The 19,544-nt window shown below is 34.9% G+C and overlaps 1 protein-coding gene across 2 annotated transcripts in view; it reads left to right on the forward strand.

The window, feature by feature from the left end:
- Positions 1 to 214: 214 nt before the first annotated feature.
- LOC112023936 (bifunctional pinoresinol-lariciresinol reductase 2) overlaps positions 215 to 19,544 on the forward strand; it is a 23,732-nt gene continuing 4,402 nt past the window's right edge. The window contains exons 1-4 of one of the 2 annotated variants that reach the window (XM_065778562.1): positions 215 to 661; positions 1,852 to 2,092; positions 2,353 to 2,556; positions 4,923 to 5,295. In XM_065778562.1, coding sequence (XP_065634634.1) covers positions 332 to 661; positions 1,852 to 2,092; positions 2,353 to 2,556; positions 4,923 to 5,086 — 939 coding nt within the window. In that variant the 5' untranslated portion in view covers positions 215 to 331 and the 3' untranslated portion in view covers positions 5,087 to 5,295. Of the gene's footprint in view, positions 662 to 1,851; positions 2,093 to 2,352; positions 2,557 to 4,922; positions 5,296 to 19,544 lie in introns of those variants that run through there. The other variant, XM_024056562.2, reaches the window with a different exon arrangement.

Here is a 19,544-nt window from a genome sequence, read left to right on the forward strand (position 1 = left end):
TTTGAAATTGAAGGAACAATGATTTGATAAGTTTCTCTAAAATTTTGCTATCAAAGATTTTTTTTTTTTTTTTTTCTAAGAGGACAACAAGTTTTTTCTTTTGTTTTCTTTTTATGAATAGGAAGGGATAATGGAGTTAGTAATTTTTTTTCATCATATTTTTAGTTGATTACTAATGCACCTGTCATAATATAAATGATAGCCCTTGTCAAACCAAAACAGCCTACATTGCTCCCAACACCAGCAAAAAACCATAAAAAGCATTTGCTATAAAAAGCCGAGGAAGGAAATCTCTATAGAACCAGAACCAAGAGAAGGAAGAAAAAGAAAAATGGAAAAAAGCAAAGTGCTGGTTGTAGGGGGAACTGGGTATCTAGGGAAGAGGTTGGTGAAGGCAAGTTTGGCTGAAGGTCATGAGACGTACATCCTAAACAGAGCAGAGATAGGTGTTGATATTGATAAAGTTCAAATGCTTTTGTCATTCAAGGAGCAAGGAGCTCACCTTGTTTCTGGTTCCTTTACCGATCACCAGAGTCTTGTGAAGGCTATCAAATTAGTTGATGTTGTTATCTGTACAATATCTGGAGTTCACATCCGAAGCCACCAAATTCTCCTTCAACTTAAGCTTATTGATGCCATCAAAGAAGCTGGTAATGTAAAGGTATACATATATAATATATATAAATTTTGCAAATCTATATTTTACTTGCCAATCTAAACCAAAACCCAATATTTCGTGTCTGTGTAAAACTGACGCATTATAAATTCTGTATGTTTTTGTTTGTTCCGATCATTTCAGTTTGTTTGGGCATCCGGCCGAGTGAATAAGATTTTTATTTTCTTTTCTTTCTTTAAATGTTAGACATATATAAATAATATAAGTTTTACAACATAATTTTTTTTTTCCTCCCCTCAAATAGTCAAATGTTATTGTATCACCGTCACATCTCTTTTCTTTTACTTTTTTTCTCTCTCTCATTATCTTACTTACTTTTCCTTTGTCAAAAAGAAAAAAAAAAAAACTTGAAATACTTTTCCTCTCTCTCTCTACTTACTTTTTTGAAATCTTTTGACTTTTCTTCTTACTCTTTCCATAACATAGAAGCATCAGTGTTAAAAATTCTATTTATTTTAACATAAAATTTATTTTTTCCTTTTTTACATATTTATTTATAAAAATAAAAAAAACACCAGATTATATTATTTATTATACATTACATTCAATAAATTTATTTTTTTTGTCAAATTTTATTACGGTCTAAAATTATCTCTCCTTATGTATATGAGTAAAGAAACATTGAAAATAGATTTATATGTAAATAGTAACTATGTATATTTATCAATTACTATAGTAATAATCAATTAAGTTTATACGAGCTGATGTAAGTAATTTTGAGTTGGATTTATAAAATTTCTCTATGTTATTATAAATTAGCTAACGTGAGTACTCTCTTGATACCATGGGGCTAAGGATGAGCCTCTAATATTTAAAAATTCCCTTTCTCATATATTTTTGGTCCGTGGAGGATGTGTCTCGTGACTTATTTTCTAATATAACAAAAATTATGGAAGACGTACGTTTGAAGGCCATATAAGTATTTTTGCTATATGTAAGAAAATATCATAAGTTAAATAAATTAAAATATATATATATATATATATATTCCCTATCTCGATCTCTCAATGACATGAATCTTATTCCTCTTTTTTTTTTTTTTAATATCTTTTTTCTATTTTAAATTAATATGGTATAAACGTGATAAATATATATTTGATACATCCACACGTATAGGTTTTGTTGGTTTTTCATTAATTAGTTTACATGACAAGTTTTTTTTTAAATGTTGGTAGAGATTTTTGCCCTCTGAGTTTGGCACCGACCCTGCTAGAATGGAGGATGCATTAGAACCTGGGAGAGTGACATTTGATGACAAAATGATTGTAAGGAAAGCCATTGAAGATGCTCAAATACCTTTCACATATATTTCCGCCAACTGCTTTGCTGGTTACTTTCTTGGTGGTTTGTGCCAGCCCGGTAAGATCCTTCCTTCAAGGGATTCAGTGGTATTTTTGGGTGACGGAAATAAAAAAGGTATTTCGGCCATAACAACCTTATTAGTTTTGCTAGTACAGATCGAAGAGAACCATGAAAGTAGAGTCTTTTTTTTTTTTTTTTTTTCACACTACTCTAGTTGATGCTATATAAATTTATACAAGATAACAATGATGCTGACCAATTTATCTCTAACCTTATTCCTTTTCTACTCTTAATTAACCGCTAATGCATTTTAAATCATTGTTGACATATTATATATCTTTTGGTTCTAATGTACTTGATACTTAATGTGGCAGCAATTTATGTGGATGAAGATGATATAGCAATGTATACCATCAAAACTATAGATGATCCTCGAACCCTCAACAAGACAGTATATCTAAGGCCACCTAAAAATATCTTATCTCAAAGAGAAGTTGTTGAGATTTGGGAGAAACTAATTGGCAAAGAGTTGCAAAAGTCCTCCATACCCAAGGAACAGTTTTTAGCTTCTTTGAAAGGTATGATTGATGCTTGTTTAATTTTTAAGACATTTTACAAAAACACACAATAGCTTCCCTCACCCCTATTGGTGGCTTGGTCACTAACTTGGTGAGCTGGGCAGTTGAAGTAACAATTTCGACAATCAGTGCCATTTCTTTGGTAACTGATTCCAGCAGTCTGTAATTGAAGTTGTTAATTTAGGCAGTTCAGTCATCGAACTTCGTTTGATTCAAAATTCTTATATTGGTTTGGGTGGTCCGATCATTAGCAGCTGAGCCATCGGTTTTGGTTTTTTACTTGAAAATTTTTACTTATCATATTAAACACTTGAAAATATTTTACTAAAAAAGTTATACATGTAAAATATTTTACATTTGAAAATATTTTATTTCAAAAAAAACGAAGCGTCTTAAAAGGTTCCATGGTCCCACTTGGACCCTAAGTCACCTTTTTCTTATCAAGATTTGAACAATTTTTGTCTTACATGTGTGTGCATATATGTGTTATATATATATATATATATTTCACTCATGTTCAAATTTTATTAAAAAAATAGAAAGAATTTTTTTTTTAAATTTATCAATTTTTTTCTATGGTTTAAAAGATAAAATGAAAAAGGCTAAAAAGGGGAAGAAAAAAGAAGTCAAGAGTTTCAATTAAAGTGGAAAAAAAATATATATATATATATATATATATAATAATTTGAATAAACTTAAGATACACATGACAACTAACAAATACTAACCATTTTTTTAAAAATACTTGAAAGTGTGCAGAGCTCATATACTTTATTACTTACAAAAATAAGAATACGTAATAAAATTTGAAAATAATTATATAGTAAAATTCACAATTTAATATTATTTTCTAGTCAAACTTTCAATTTTAAGATATCTAAATGCTTATTACACAGTTTAAAATTGTTATATTTAAATAATTTTTCTGAGTATAGGTTGTATTTAAGGTTTATCAAACTATCATACATATACCTAATGAATAGATGCAATATAATCGATATACTATTTTTATGCTTTTCAATATTAAAATACCACTTAGAATATATTTGGTACACTTAATGAGGATTATAACATGAATGGTAGTCTTTTTTTTTTAGAATAAAATGTGTTATAATGGAATAACTAAATCTATCAAAAATTTCGTTGTGAGTTGTAACATTATAGTAAAACTGAAGATTTATTTTAGGAAATGTCTTACTCATACAATTATATTTTCTAAAAAATAATATTTTTTTAAAGAGTAAGATTTAGATACAGTACTTAGGTGCTGTTTGTTAAGTTTCCCCTCTTAAGATTCTGTCATACGGATTTTTTCTCATGGAATGAAATTTTATTTTTTAGTTAAGTATCCACATGTCAAAATCTTAAGAAATGAATCTAAGGAACTGTATCTAGGGTATTGTACCTAAACTTTGTTATTTTTTAAAAATATTTATTAAATTTGAGAGAGAGGTGAGTTAATTTTTTATGATTTTTTATTTTCAAAATTATTATGTACATATAAAAAGTTTGTTTATTTGAAAATATATTAATTTTAGAAATTATTACACCAAGAATAGCTAATACAATCCTTTTAGAGAGAAATAGTTATTATTCATTTTAAAAAAGAGAAATGATATGTCTACAATATTTTTACAATATTTTTACAACAAATCATAAGTGGCAGGTTGTCACTGGTTGTTATTGTTGGGGTAAAAAAGTAATCTTAGTGTTAGTTTCAAATTTGAACCAATAATAACTAACCACTTGTAATTTGTTGTAAAATTGTTGTAGATGTAGCATCTCTCTTTAAAAAATAACTATTTTTAAGGAATGACTATTCCCTCTAATAAAATCATAACGAATTAACTACTGAATAGCTAAATTATAGAAATAGTTATTAACATTATAATGTTTATTAGAGTCTGCCAAACATGCCTTTAGTGTCTATATGGGCGGCCTTATTGTCTAAAATGATTTTTAGTATCTTATATAAAATGAATGTGTGTTCACAATGTGTGTATGAACATATATCTACCAATATACAAAAATATATGTATACAAGTTATATATGCTCTCTTAAATTTAAATTCTAGATCTATCATTAGTTTTATATATAACACAAATATATTCATAAAAATTAATACCTACTTCTTCTTCTTTTTCCCAATATATAATTGTACATGGATATGACCTGTCGAATGTAGGATAATTGGCCTAAACAATCAAAATAAATTCACACATTCATGTAAAAATAGTCTCGACATAAAAATAAATAAATAAAAATAATTCTCAATATGACTAATTATATATTTATTTCAAAGTTTTTACTGTGTTTATGTTACATGTTTTCTTAAATTCTGATACGGTTTTTCTTTCTCAAAAAGGACTGGAGTACGCAGAGCAAGTTGGACTTATACATTACTATCATGTTTGTTACGAGGGGTGTCTTACAAATTTCGAGATAGGAAATGATGCAGTAGAAGCTTCTGAGCTTTATCCAGAGATCAAGTATACTACGGTGGAAGAATACATGAAACGCTATTTATAATTAAGTACACATTGTTGTAGCATAATTATAAGTGCCTAATCTATTTTAGGATTGATGGACTTTCATCTATCCTTCTCTTTCTCCTTTATTGCTTAGAATAAAAAAATTTAAAAAAAAATTGTCCTGTCATGATGAGGTGGACATTTGCCCCCTCAACTTAAATAAGACCAATTTGTTTTTCAATATATATTACTTGTCTTGAAAATATATTTTCTTTTTCTTTTCTTATTTTATATACATAGAATAAGATTTGAATTAATTTTACTCCTACTTCATAATTAATTGTTCTTTACCTTCAAGCCAAGACACTAATAATTTATATTTGATATATAGACGGAATTCGATTACAAGTCCTTTATTCGGTGGTAAAAAGCATTACCACTTGAAATAATTAAAACTCATACATAACACAATTTTTAATTGAATAATAATTAGATAATTAGCCACCGTTTCAATATATTCATTGCAAATAAAAACAAAATTATAAGATAATTAACTATTGGAACCTTGTTATTTAGCTCCAAAATTTTTAATCCTTACGTGTTGCTAAACCTAACATTTATAAATATATATCAAGGAAAAAAAAATCGTTACTTGTCTCTAAACCCCAATATTCCTAACACCTTTTTTCCCCATCATTTAGCCTCCAAACTTAAATTGAGAAATCTAAATTATTAATCATTGTCTGTATTTTTTTATTGTTGACTTTTTTACATTCAAGATTGGATTAAAATGTCATATGCGATTAATATTTATTTTAAAGAAATTTACTTACACTAATGTGCAGACAGAACTAGATTCACACACCACCCGGGGGGGTTAAGAACCAAAATGAAATATATATATATATATATATTTATGTGTGTGTATTTGAAAACACCAATGAATAATTATTTTAAGAAGTTATCATTGTGATTGATAAGGATAAAAATGTAAGCATACACTCACCAAAGGGAAGGCATAAAACGACGTTCCAAACCAACCCGTCGGTTTTGCTTATATCCATCAACAAGGTAGTATGAAGTCTATGACTTTAAGCTGACGAGGCCAATGAAGGAAGGATGGAAAGCTAACACCACTAAAGCCGACGGTTCTGACATGATCTTGACTTGATCACCACACATGAGTATATAAAGAAATGTCTTGTACCCCACGCTTAATTCTTGTCTCCTACAATGAAAGGATTCCATAATATACGCTTATAAGGATTCTTATAAAGAAAAGACTTCTAATCCAAGGAAGAGATGTCAACCCTCTACAACTATAAAAGCCCCAATACCCTTACAAATTAAGATATGCATAATTCACGCCAGCTCTGGCACTCTAGAGTTGTGAAAAGAAATCTAACTTGACATTTGGAGGGTATTTGGCTAGCACTACACTGGTGTCCTTTGTTAGGTCTTCTTTTTTGTTGTGCAAGTGTAGTTTCAAGCGTGCGAGTACTGTGTGGTTCACTGGTGATTTTTTGGCATCATCAGTTGGCGCCGTCTATAAGAAAACTTCGCAAATTGTAAGCCATACTATCGTTTCCCGGACAAAGAATTGTATGGTACTTACTCGCTCGATGGCGACCACCAACAACGTTCAGGGAGACAAATCACGCCCCACTGCTTTCGAGAGACAAGTGCAAACTCTCACTGCAGCCGTGGAATGCCTCACTAAGCAAAACAACAATCTAAAAGAACAGATGCACCAATAGAATGCAGGGCACGGCACTCAAGAGGAGGACTGAGAAGGTACCAGTGCCGACCGAAGAGACTGAGAGGGGTCAAAAGGTAGTAACGCCCTAAGCAAACCGGAGCGACAAGACATGAGCCGTCCATCTATCACTGATACGGCTCTACCCCACATTGTCGCAGAGATACAGATGATGAAGGAACGGATGGACCTTATGATGAACGCCTTCAAAGGACGAGTGTCCAGCGACCTCGATGATCTGGTCCACCGAACCAATTCGCCCTTCACCACATCCGTCAACTCCTTTCCCCTACTGCAGAAGTTTTGCCTACCGTAGAAGTTTTGCATGTCGCAAATAGAAAGCTATGACGGAGCCAAGGACCCTCTTGATCACTTAGAGACTTTCAAGACATTGATGCACCTTCAAGGAGTAGCAAACGAAATCATGTATAGAGCCTTCCCTACAACGCTGAAGGGTCCTGTGAGGATTTGGTTCAGTCGGCTGACTCCCAACTCCATCAGTACTTTTAAAGAGCTAAGTGCCTAGTTCACCTTGCACTTTATTGGGGGACATAGATATAAGAAGTCTACTGCATGCTTGATGAGTATCAGGCAACAAGAGGATGAGATGTCGAGATCTTACATAGCCCGCTTTAACAAGGAAGCGCTCTCGATCGATGAAGCTGATGACAAAATACTTGTAGCAGCCTTCACAAACGGGTTGCAGAAGGGTAAGTTTTTGTTTTCTTTATATAAGAACGACCTGAAAACCATGTCAGATGTACTTTACAGGGCCACCAAGTACATGAATGCCGAAGACGCGCTGTTGGCTAACGAAGAAAAGCCTAACAAGAGAGAGAGACAGGAAGATACATGACAGGACAGAGGGCGAAAGATGGCACGAACTAGAGAATGGAGGGATGACAGGCGCTCTAAGCCCCCTGCGGGGTGGTTCATGAGTTTCACTTCGCTGACCGCCCTAATCGACCAAGTCCTAATGCAAATCAAAGACAAAGGAGCCTTAACCTTCCCCAAAAAGCTGAAGGGAGATCCCAACAAACGGTCTAAAGACAAATACTGCCGTTTCCACCATGATCACGGTCATGACACGGCCAACTGCTACGACTTAAAACAGCAGATTGAAGCCCTTATTAGGCAAGGGAAATTATAGAAGTTCGTCAGCAAAGAGAGAACAGATCCCCCTCCTCAAGAATAAGCCCCCCAATGGGACTATAAGCGTCCCAAACCGCTCCTAGGAGATATAAGGATGATTGTGGGAGGCACGGCGAACACCGGCTAGTCCAAAAAGGCCCGAAAGACTTACCTCAGAATGGTTCAGAAAGTTTAGCTAACAGGCATCATTCTGAAGATGCCATGGGTTGATAACCCTATTATTGGTTTCTTGGAAGAAAATAATCGACGTCTTCACCACCCGCATGATGACATGCTCGTCATTAGCATTCGAGTTGGAGACTATAATACATACCGGGTCTTGGTTGACAACAAAAGTTCTGCAGACATTCTTTACTACTTGGCGTTCCAACAGATGCAGATTGACAGAGAACGTCTAGTTCTAACCAATGCTTCACTCGTTGGGTTTGGAGGAACAAAAGTATATCCCCTTGGAACGGTCACATTGCCTGTAACAATTAGGGATTATCCTTAACAAATCACTAGGAATGTCACATTCCTTGTTGTTGATTACTCCTCCGCCTACAATGCCATCATAGGACGACCAACCCTTAACTCTTGGAATGCTGTAACATCAACCTACCACCTGATGATCAAATTTCCCACTGAGTACGAAGTAGGGGAGTTGAGAAGAAATCAGGTAGCCGCACGCAAATGCTATATTGTAATGCTGGAAATGGACGACCATCTACAGACCATGAGCATAGAGAAACAGCAGACGGGAGCAGAACCTATAAAGAGGCTCGAAGAGATACCTCTCGATAGCTCCAGATTAGACAGAACCATGAGGATCGGCACTCTCACCAACCCAACGGTTTGCCTAGTGCTCGTAGCCTTCCTTAAGGAGAATTATGATGTATTTGCCTGGAGTCACGAAGACATACCGGGAATCGACACGTCAGTCATGGTACACAGGCTAAATGTGTCACCTTCTTTTCCACCCATCCAATAGAAGAAGCGAGTGTTCATTTAAGAATGAGATCAAGCAATAGTAGAAGAAGTCTGCAAGTTACAAGAAGCGAGCTTCATCAAGGAAGTATACTATCCTGATTGGCTAGCAAACGTAGTGATGGTAAAGAAAGCCAACGGGAAATGGAGAATGTGTGTAGACTTTACGGATCTAAACAAAGGATAACTACCCTCTCCCTCAAGTCGACGTACTAGTAGACTCTACGGCTCAACACCAGCTACTAAGCTTCATGGACGTTTTTTCAGGGTATAATCAGATTCGAACGGATGAAGCTGATCAAGAGAAAACTTCATTTGTTACCAGCCAATGTCTTTTTTGTTACAAAGTGATGCCATTCGGCCTTAAGAACGAGGGTGCAATGTATCAAAAGCTCATGAACAAGATGTTTGTGAACCAAATTGGAAGGAATGTTCAGGTTTACGTAAACAATATGTTAGTAAAAAGCCAAAAAGAAGAGGACCATTTGAAGGATCTTGAGGAGACATTCGGCACCCTTCGCTCCTACAACATGAAGTTTAATCCAAGTAAGTGTGCATTTGGAGTAACGGCAAGAAAATTCTTGGCTTTATGGTATCTCAAAAAGGTATCAAGGCTAACCTAAACAAGATTAAAGCCATAGTAGAGATACCCCTCCCCCCCCCCCCAAAGAACATGAAAGAAGTACAAAGTTTAAACGGTAAAGTAGTTGCCCTCAACAGGTTCGTATCAAGGGAGACGGATAAATGTTTGCCCTTCTTTCATACGCTGAAGAAATCTTTCGAATAGACTGTCGAGTGTCAGCAAAAATTCGAGGAGCTAAAGGCCTACCTTTCTTCCCTACCACTGCTAAGTCCTTCGCAACTGGGGGAAGAACTCTTCCTATATTTGGCTGTCTCCTTGGCAGCCGTCAGCGCAACCTTGGTCAAAGAAGAAGAAAAAGTTCAAGAGCCTGTATACTACGCCAGCCGGGCATTTCGTGGTGCAAAGGAAAGGTATCCACTCATGGAGAAGCTTGTCTTCGCTTTAGTTACAACAGCCCGCAAACTCAAGCCATACTTCCAAGCCCACACGGTAATCGTCCTAACCAACAAGCCTTTACGGTAGGTGATGAGCAACCTCGAAGCTGCTTATCGATTGGCGCTATGGGCGATAGAGTTGAGTGAGTTTGACATTCAGTACCACCCACGCACTGCCATCAAGGGGTAGGTTGTCATCAATTTCATAGCAAAATTCACCAACGGGGAAGACAAGGGGGCAGATGAATGTCCGCAGTGGAAAATACATACAGACGGGTCATCAAACAGGCAGGTCAGGGGTGTAGGTGTCGCTCTTCTCTCTCCTAAAGGGACCAGATCGAATGTATGGTCCGCCTCGATTTTCCTACTGTAAGGTTGAATTTAATCAACTATCTTGTTGGCTTTATTCCGTGCCAAATTTCTTGTATTTTAGCATTTAGTAACCCTATATTTAGTGAGAATCTTGTAAGGGTAGTGAGTGAGAGAGTGTGAAGAAATGCTCAAGATTGTGCAAAGAAACAGGGACTCGTAACTGGATCTCGCAGTGGCTCGCAACTTGCAAGTCGCAGAAGTTGCACACGTGCCAAGCATGCCAAAAGCTGAAGAGTCACGCCAGCTGTTGCACTAAGGACAAAAGTCCTAGCTGGCCAGGCAGTTAGCTCGAGCTTGAACTCGCGACTCAACCCAGTCGCAGGTCAAGTTGCTAGAACACCCTGTTTAGGAAAAACTGACGTTTCACATTTCATTCTTGCCCTAGTATAAATACCCCTCATTCCCACAAAATGTAGAGAGTTTCCAAAGAGAATTTTGAGAGAGAAACCCTAGAGAAAACAAGATTGCCTCATCCACAATCTTCACCTAAAAGATTCTTCAAATTCCTTTACTTTCTTCCTCTCCATTGATACATCCTTGAGAGGTTCTTGACCAAATCCTTATCTCATCATACCCACTTTGTGAGAAGGTTCTTTTGTGTTAAGGGAAGCATTTGGAAGGGACCAATAACTATTGGTTGATGCTATGGTTTATAACAGAATCCGGTAAGAAGGCTTAGGTACCTGGGTAGATTAGGCTTGTAGGGTCTATTACTGTTCATATATCCCAACTACATTTTCTGTGGATTATTGACTGCTTGGAGGGCGGCGAGAGGTTTTACGCCAAGGGTTTTAGTTTCCTCTTCGATAACACATCATGTGTTGTCCTTGTGTTTGCATCTCTCTTCCCTTTATCTTTACCAATTAATTACTGCTGTGATTGTGATTATTTATGATTTAGATTTTTATCAATTCTGTTATAAGTTTGTTATCTTTTTCCGCACATATATTGTATGATATAAAGCTTGAATTGGTAATTTGTTGTTTGGGGGTCTAAACGTTTGTAGTGTTTTTAACACTATTTGAACTTTCATTTGGTATCAGAGCAGGTGCATTGTTGCGGTTTAAATACCTAAGTGCGATCCTAGACCCCTTTGGATATGGATGTTGATATGAAAAAGGCCATGCTGAATTGTGGTTTAAATGTTTGTGATTATGACTCTATGAGTATGTTTGAGGGGTGTCCTAACAATGAACTCTTAGAGTTATTAAAAACTAAGAAACATGCGAGGATGTTTGCTAACATGCTGAAATATGTTGAAAATAAGAATCACATCTTACACAATAGTCTATATGTGTCTAACTCTTTGATTAAGACGTACAAAAGAAGAAATAGAATATTGTGTGAAAAAGTTGATAATCTGAAAAAGAAGATTCAATCTAACAGATGCATAGATAATGAAAGTAAATTTCTGTTTGATGGTCAAAAATGCTTGTCTCATGCGTGTCTATTTATGCACACCTCATTGACGGTTTTTAACTCATGCTTATGGTATCTTGATAGCGGTTGTTCTCGTCACATAACAGGAGATAAATCACTCTTTAAGACTCTTAAAGAGAAAGTTGGTGACTATGTGACATTTGGTGATGAGAGTTATGCTCAAGTTCTCGGAAAAGGGACTGTTGAAATACTGGGATTACTGTTATTGAAAGATGTGTTATACATCAAAGGGTTGAAGGCTAATCTCTTAAGCATCACTCAAATATGTTATGAAGATTTTCTTGTTCAATTCTCCAAGAAGGGATGCTTAATCATTAACGAAGAAGGGATTCAAGTTTTGGAGGGAAATAGGACTACCGATAATTGCTATGGAGTATCCCTATAGCACCTATTTCATGTAGAAGTGCTCGTGTTGACATGTTGGAACTTTAGCATCATAGATTTAGGCATGCAAATTTCAAACAAGTAGCTAAATTTTCTAAACTTGAAGTAGTTGAGGGACTTCCAAAGTTTGAGAAGGTGGAGAAAACTATTTGTGGAGCATGCCAAATGGGAAAACAAACAAAGGCAAGTCATCACAAAGTGAATGTTATTGCTACCTCACGGTGTTTAGAGCTTCTCCATGTTGATCTAATGGGGCCCACAAGAACAGAAAGTCTAGGAGGAAAGAGGTACATTATGGTCATTGTTGATGATTTTTCAAGATAAACTTGGGTTGAATTTCTTAGAGAAAAATCAGAATCATGCGAAAAATTGGAAATTCTCTGCAAAAGGTTACAAAATGAGAAAGGTGTTCCCATTGTCAAGATAAGGAGTGATCATGGCAAGGAGTTTGAGAATGCAAGATTTGAGTCATTTTGTGAAAAGAACGGAATCAAAAGGGAATTTTAAGCTCCCAAAACTCCTCAGCAAAATGGGGTGGTTGAAAGGAAGAATCGAGTGATTCAAGAAATGGCTAGAGTGATGTTACTCAACAAGCAAATTCCTCAAAAGTTTTGGGGAGAAGTTGTGAACACTTCATGCCACATTGGTAATAGAATATTCTTCCGAGTGGGAACAAAGAAGACTGCTTATGAGATTTGGAATGGAAAGAAGCCAAAAGTAAAGTACTTCCGAGTGTTTGGAAGCAAGTGCTACATTCTAAATGATCGGGAGAACCTTGGGAAATTTGATGCTAAAAGTGATGAAGGAATTTTTCTTGGGTATTCTACTACTAACCGAGCATATAGGGTCTTCAACAAGAGAACTAAGACGGTAATGGAGTCCATCAATGTGAAAATTAATGATGCCATAACCAAGGTAGAAATGGTTGACGATGGGGAAGGATAGCACATCAAAGAACCCATTGTTGAGGCCGAAGCTCTTGATATAAAAGCTGAAGGAACTACACCAGAAAAGGAATCAACTCCCTTGAACACAAGAATGGAAATGAGATCAATGTCTAGAACATCAAGTCCTCTTACTCCTCCAGAAGTTCATCCTCCCATCTCCTGGAATGATGAAGTCTCCACATCAAAGAAGCCATCCTCAAGGTGATTAAGAACCATCCTGATAACAACATCATTGGATCTTTAGATGAAGGTCTTCGTCTTAGAAAAGAGAACATACTTTTGGCCAATCATGTAACATATCATTGCTACCTTGCCCAATTTGGGCCAAAAAGGGTAGAAGAAGCCCTCCAAGATGAAAATTAGGTAGAATCAATGCATGAAGAGTTGAATCAATTTGTGAAAAATAATGTATGGGAACTTGCTCCAAGACCTGAACAACTAACTTCAGCAATACGAATCAAAATGTCGATACTGAGACACTTCAATGAACTAAAGAAACTAATAACTCTTTCTCCCCTCTTCTTATGGATTGCAGATTACTCTTAAGGAATTTTCCTCAGATCCGGGCAAGACATGTCTTTAGGGAAGCAAATTTCTATGTTAATGCTATGGCTAAAAGGGGTGTGTCACAAGTTGAGGATTTTTGTTGTATTTGATTTTCCTTCATTTGAAGATGTAAACTCTTTTGTAAATTCGAATGTGTATGGTTTGTATTATGACAGACTTACTACTGCCACTGCTGTTACATTGGCCATTATGGCTAGCTAATTATTAATGATATTTCCTTTTAATCAAAAAGAAAGAAAGAAAGATGAGTCCATAAAATACAACTCAATGATGAGTCCGTAAAATACTTAATATTAATAATTTGTCAACTCAGTCATTGTAAAAATTTTAATGTAATAATTCATAATATCTTTTCATGATTTCCTTCTCAAAACCAATAATAATAATAATAATCATTTAATTATTGGATAAGCTAATACAGTAAAGTAGGGATTGCCACGTTAGTTTGATATAAAATTACAATTTTAACCAATATTTATAAATTTAATGACACTTTTTTATAGATACAATATAATCATACTAATTAGTTTTTAGTGTAGATAAGATTTGATCCGATATCTCTTATTTAGCAAAAAGAGATTTTATCGGTTGACACTTGAGATAGTACTAGGATCACAAGTGCCAACTGATAAAATACTATCACACATTCTTGGTGCGATGGTCACTCCACAAATATAAGTGCTTGTGAGGTATGGGAGTAAAGGCCAAGATTCAAGTCTTCAGGAAGGGGTTTCACACACATATACACTTAGATTAGATTAGATTAGTATTTCTATCTTGTAAAAAAAAAAAAAGTGTCAATTGATAAAATCTCTTATTTAATGACACTTTAAGTTTATGAATATACAAAAATTTATATATCTATAATCTATAATAGGAAAAAATGCTCTGACATCTCCTAAACTTTAAAGTGGTGTCCATTACACCCCTGAATTTTTAATTTGACCAATTTAATTCTTAAACTTCACATATGTGCCAAATAGATACTTCCCTGCTACTAAAATTTAACAGTCAACTCACGTGGTACGCGCGTGGAAAAAAAAAAAAAAAACACACCAGAGGATCCGATTGAGAGGTAGAGAGAACTAGGGTCCAGTTTTTTCCAAAAAAAAAAAATCAGATTTAAGTCTTCCGTACAACACCAATTGAGGAGATAAAGTTATGTTTACCGTACTCTCCATTAGAATCTTACAAGAATTAAACTAAAAAACTATTAATAATTATTATAATTTTTAAATTTCATTCATATTTAGAAAAAAAAAAAAAAAACATTAAGAACCACTGTAATTATTGTTGATGCCCATTTTTGCAAATTCGTACCCAAAGGCCCATGAGGAAGAAAAGCCAATAAGTTGCAAGATGCAAAAGCCCATACGAAGGAAAGCCAAATGAAAAGTAAGGCCCAAAGACCCACCAAGAAGACCGAAGAGTAAGAAAGGTCCAAAGAAAGAAGGGCAAGTGAAGGCCATCTATAGCAAAACGCAAATCTGTAGCAGAATACAAATCTGCCGCAGAATACAGTTTTACCGCAGAATACAGTTCTCTGACAGAATGACTTCAGAAATGAAGATAAATTGGGCTTAAGACCCTTTTGATCTAGTCAACATTATTTGGCCCACAAATTTGCTGCAGAATACAAATCTGTCGCAAAATACAGCTTTATCGCAGAATACAGTTTTCTGACAGAATGGCTTCGGCAGATGAAGATAAATTGGGCCTAAGACGCTTTTGATCCAGTCAATATTATTTGGCCTACAAAAGCCAAAATCCTTTTGTATAAAAAAGATAGGCATGAAAACTAATATGAAAAGCACGATGAAAAGAAACAAGAAACAACAGGAAGTGTCAGTAGCAAGAATCACATGAAGGAAAGAAAAGCCAAACCAAAGGAAATGACAAGCGCAACAAGAAACGCAAGAGGAAATAAGACAAAAAATACGCAACAGAACAAAACAGAACTAATCTGCTACGGCAGAAATGGCGTAGAAATAAAAGAAGACAAAAACAGAAGGGCCAGAGCACTACCAACCTGTACTTAGCCAATACAAGGGAGGTGGGCCCACGATCAAAGGGATTTAAAGGGCATGGTTTGGTGGTGGGGGAAAATGGGGTCTATATTTGGTTTCCTGCCATAACTTCTTTTGGGAATATACCTTACTGGGATGGTATCTTACCCAAAAGAAGTAATAGATGGTTAGGACTATCTGATGCATGCCATAAAGGTAGATAGTGAGGTAGCCCAGGAGTAGAGGTATACAGCAAGGACAAACAAAAGGGAATTTTGTCGTGAAATGAGTAGTGGTACAGCAAACATGTACTGGAGCAATGGCAATGGTCAAGGCAACCAATGGGTTGATGGGTAGTCTTGAAAGGATGTCCACAACAAACAAAAACAGTTGGTGAAGCCCTAGGGTAAAAGGGAAAAATTCCATTGAATCAATTCACTATAAAAGGAGGAGCTAACCATGGATGAAAAGGGGAGATCGGATGGGAAAAGCACCTAAGGAAGGAAACTCATGGTAAAATAGTAGTAAATACCCAGAGAGAGGGACCCAGAAAAAGGAAAAAGACTCAAGTGAGAAAAACAACCCATGACAAGATAATAGTTAGAAACTAAGAGTAAAAAATGAACAGAGAGAGAGAAAGAAAGAAAGTGGTAAAAAGAAGAGAGAAAATGTGGCAAGAATAGGGGCATGCATCAATAGACCATCTTTTCCCTCCCTCTTAGCAAACCGACTCTTTGAAAACCCCAAAAGTAATAGCTAGTAGTCATTTAAGCCTATTCTCCAAAATGCACAACTTTGATAGCAAAAGCCTATGACAAGGTTGTTTAAGTTGGGGTTTGGGTTCTTTCTTGGTTTACTTATCCTATTGGAGGATTCAATACTTGATTTTGATTGCAAATATATTTGATTTCTCTTATTATAACTTATATCTGCCATATTTAGTCATTCTATTGTAGCACGTTTTTATCACGTCTGCCGCATGAATTGTCCTGCTGTGGTGTCTTTACTTGCTGTACTAGTTATTCTGCCGTAGCACCTTTTCATTATATTTACCGTGTTAACTATTTTACCAGCTAAACCTTTTCTGCCAAAACTTTCTTCTTTATTTGTTATTACGTGTTTTACTTTTGACACAAACTAATCATTATCCTGCCATAAATATATCTATACATATATCTTGTCTCTCATGTCTTGCAGAATATATTTTATAGATGTATATGTGAATACGTATAAGTATATATACTCATATATGTATGTATATATATTTAAGAATATGCTAACCCATTTAAACTAACAATTGTTTGATGAGTATTTTCTTTGAGTTTTAGATTTGTTTATGTGCAGAAAGTAGAAAAGTATTTTGTAATAAGAAAAATGAAGAGTATTCATTCACGTTGCAGAAAGCTCTACTTACTACAAAGCAGACAGTTTTACTACGCGGCAAACAGCTTTACTGCATAGCAGAAAGTTTTACTACATAGCAGACGATTTTACTACATGGCAGAAAGTTTTGCTGCACAGCAGAAAAGTTAAACCTATGGCAGAAACTAGTGAAAAGTTCCTTCTACGGCAAAAACGTCAATCTTGCAGCAGAAACTGGCAGTGACAGAAACAGAAAAGTCAATCCTGCGGCAGAAATTGGAGAAAAGTTCATTCTGTAGCAGAAACAAAAAAGTCGATCATGCAGCAGAAACTGGAGAAAAGTTCCTTCTGCGGCAGAAACAGAGGATAAGCCCACTTTGCAACGTCTTCCCTTGGACTTGGACTCAACATTTGTGCACAGGCTAGACCAAATTGAGTTGCAGTTGACCAGTCTCAACTCGCTTACTCAAAATATTTGGGCCTAGTACCACAGGAGGGAGTCCAACCCAATATAATAAAAAGGCCCACTACAATTATAAAAATAAAATATGCAAAAAAAAAAAAAAATCATATTTTGTTAAACTAATACATGAGTTAATGACCAATATTAAAAAAAAATAAAATAAAAAATAAATAGAAGAACTAGCATGAGTTTGGATTGGGCATTTTGCTCAATCCGTGCATTTTGCGTTTTTTTAGTAGGTCCCATAAGTACTGTTCACAAACCACCAAACTCAATAAAACGCAGATTTCTAGGTAAATTCGGGTCCCATAGCACTATTCACACATTTAAAAATTATTTTGCTACAGTATTTTCAGTAATAAGTTTTCAGTTTTCAGCAGATAAGTGGTATCCAAACACACTCCTAGTATCAAATTTGTTGGCTTTGGAATTGAAGGAACAATGATTTGACAAGTTTCTCTAAAATTTTGCTATCAAAGATTTTTTTTTCCTAAGAGGACAAGAAGTTTTTTTTTCTTTTTTCTTTTTTCTTTTTTCTTTTATGAATAGGAAGGGAGAATGGAGTTAGTAATTTTTTTGGGTCATGTTAACAGGTGCTCTTAGGACAATGGTTAACAATTCATTTTAGGAAAGTTTTGACACCACTTTTATGGGAAATGAAAAAAGTTGTCAGAATATTAATTTTTTTTTCCTCATAAAAACTTTCTTTAAATGAATTGTTAAGCATTGCCCCAAGGGCATCCGTTAGCATTTTTTTTTTTTTTTTTTTTGTAATCTCTTTCAATTGATCAGGGACGGAATCAGGATTTTGATTTAGGGGTGAGGGGAGGGGGGGGGGCAGAATATGATATATATATATATATATATTTTTATAGTGAAAATGCAAATTACTATCAATTTGGCACTAACAAACTATCAACATGCTAATATGCATTTAGAAAAATGCTAAAACTATTAGAAAATTTTTAACAAAAAGTTTACAAATTAATGTGGTAATTAATGTAATTAGTGTCATTTCAACAAATAATAAATCATTATTTATACTAATTTTTGTAATTGATGACATATCAATTTATAAAACTTATGTAGTAAAATCTATATTATATCACTCATTCAGTTAGGAGAATGAATGAGAGTTGAGAGAGGGTAGAGAGCTCTTGACTGAGATTAAAAACAAAAAATGAGTCAATTTCGTACTGTGATTGTTTTGGTTTGGTTAAGAGAATAATATGTTTAGGTATCAATCAAATACCATTTCGAGTTTATTTATAACAATAGTTTGGTATAAAGTTAATTTTTTTTTTTGAACTATTATATAATTTGTAAGGCTTTTAAGAGGCTTTAAAAATGATATATCTTTGTTATCCAAAAAAAATGATATAACCAATAATAACAATTATTATATTTTTTTAAACCAATTTTGTATTATAATAATATGTTCCTTTTAAACGTGTATGCCTAGATATTTTGAAAAAATTAGATGCAAAAAGCTAGAAGTTAAAAGCTTAACGTGTCCTGAAGGTGGTGGAATCAAAACTGTAAAAGACAACTTCTTTGGGGTTATGGAAATTACTTTCTTCATTTATTACTCTCATGCGAACTAAGCGGATAAAACAAGATATGAAAATTAAGTGGACCAAACTAGATCTGTTGAACAAACAAAGAAAAGGACAGAGAAGAAGAAAGAAGAAAACAAAGCAGAAGAGATAACATAAATGATAGTCCTTACACTTATCCATCATGCACATATTTAAACTATGCATAAGTACTCAAGTACTAACCCTTGTCAAACCAAGACAGCCTACCATTGCTTCCAACACCAGCAAAAAACCATAAAAAGCATTTGCTATAAAATGCCGAGGAAGAAAATCTCTATAGAACCAGAACCAAGAGACGAAAGAAAAAGAAAAATGGAAAAAAGCAAAGTGCTGGTTATAGGGGAACTGGGTATCTAGGGAAGAGATTGGTGAAGGCAAGTATAGCTGAAGGTCATGGACATACATCCTACACAGAGCAGAGATAGGTGTTGATATTGATAAGAGCAAATGTTGATCCTCAAGGAGCAGGAGCCCACCTGAAGGGTT

Source organism: Quercus suber, unplaced genomic scaffold (genome assembly GCF_002906115.3).
Source record: "Quercus suber isolate HL8 unplaced genomic scaffold, Cork oak 2.0 scaffold_186, whole genome shotgun sequence".
In the NCBI taxonomy this organism is placed as follows: domain Eukaryota; kingdom Viridiplantae; phylum Streptophyta; class Magnoliopsida; order Fagales; family Fagaceae; genus Quercus; species Quercus suber.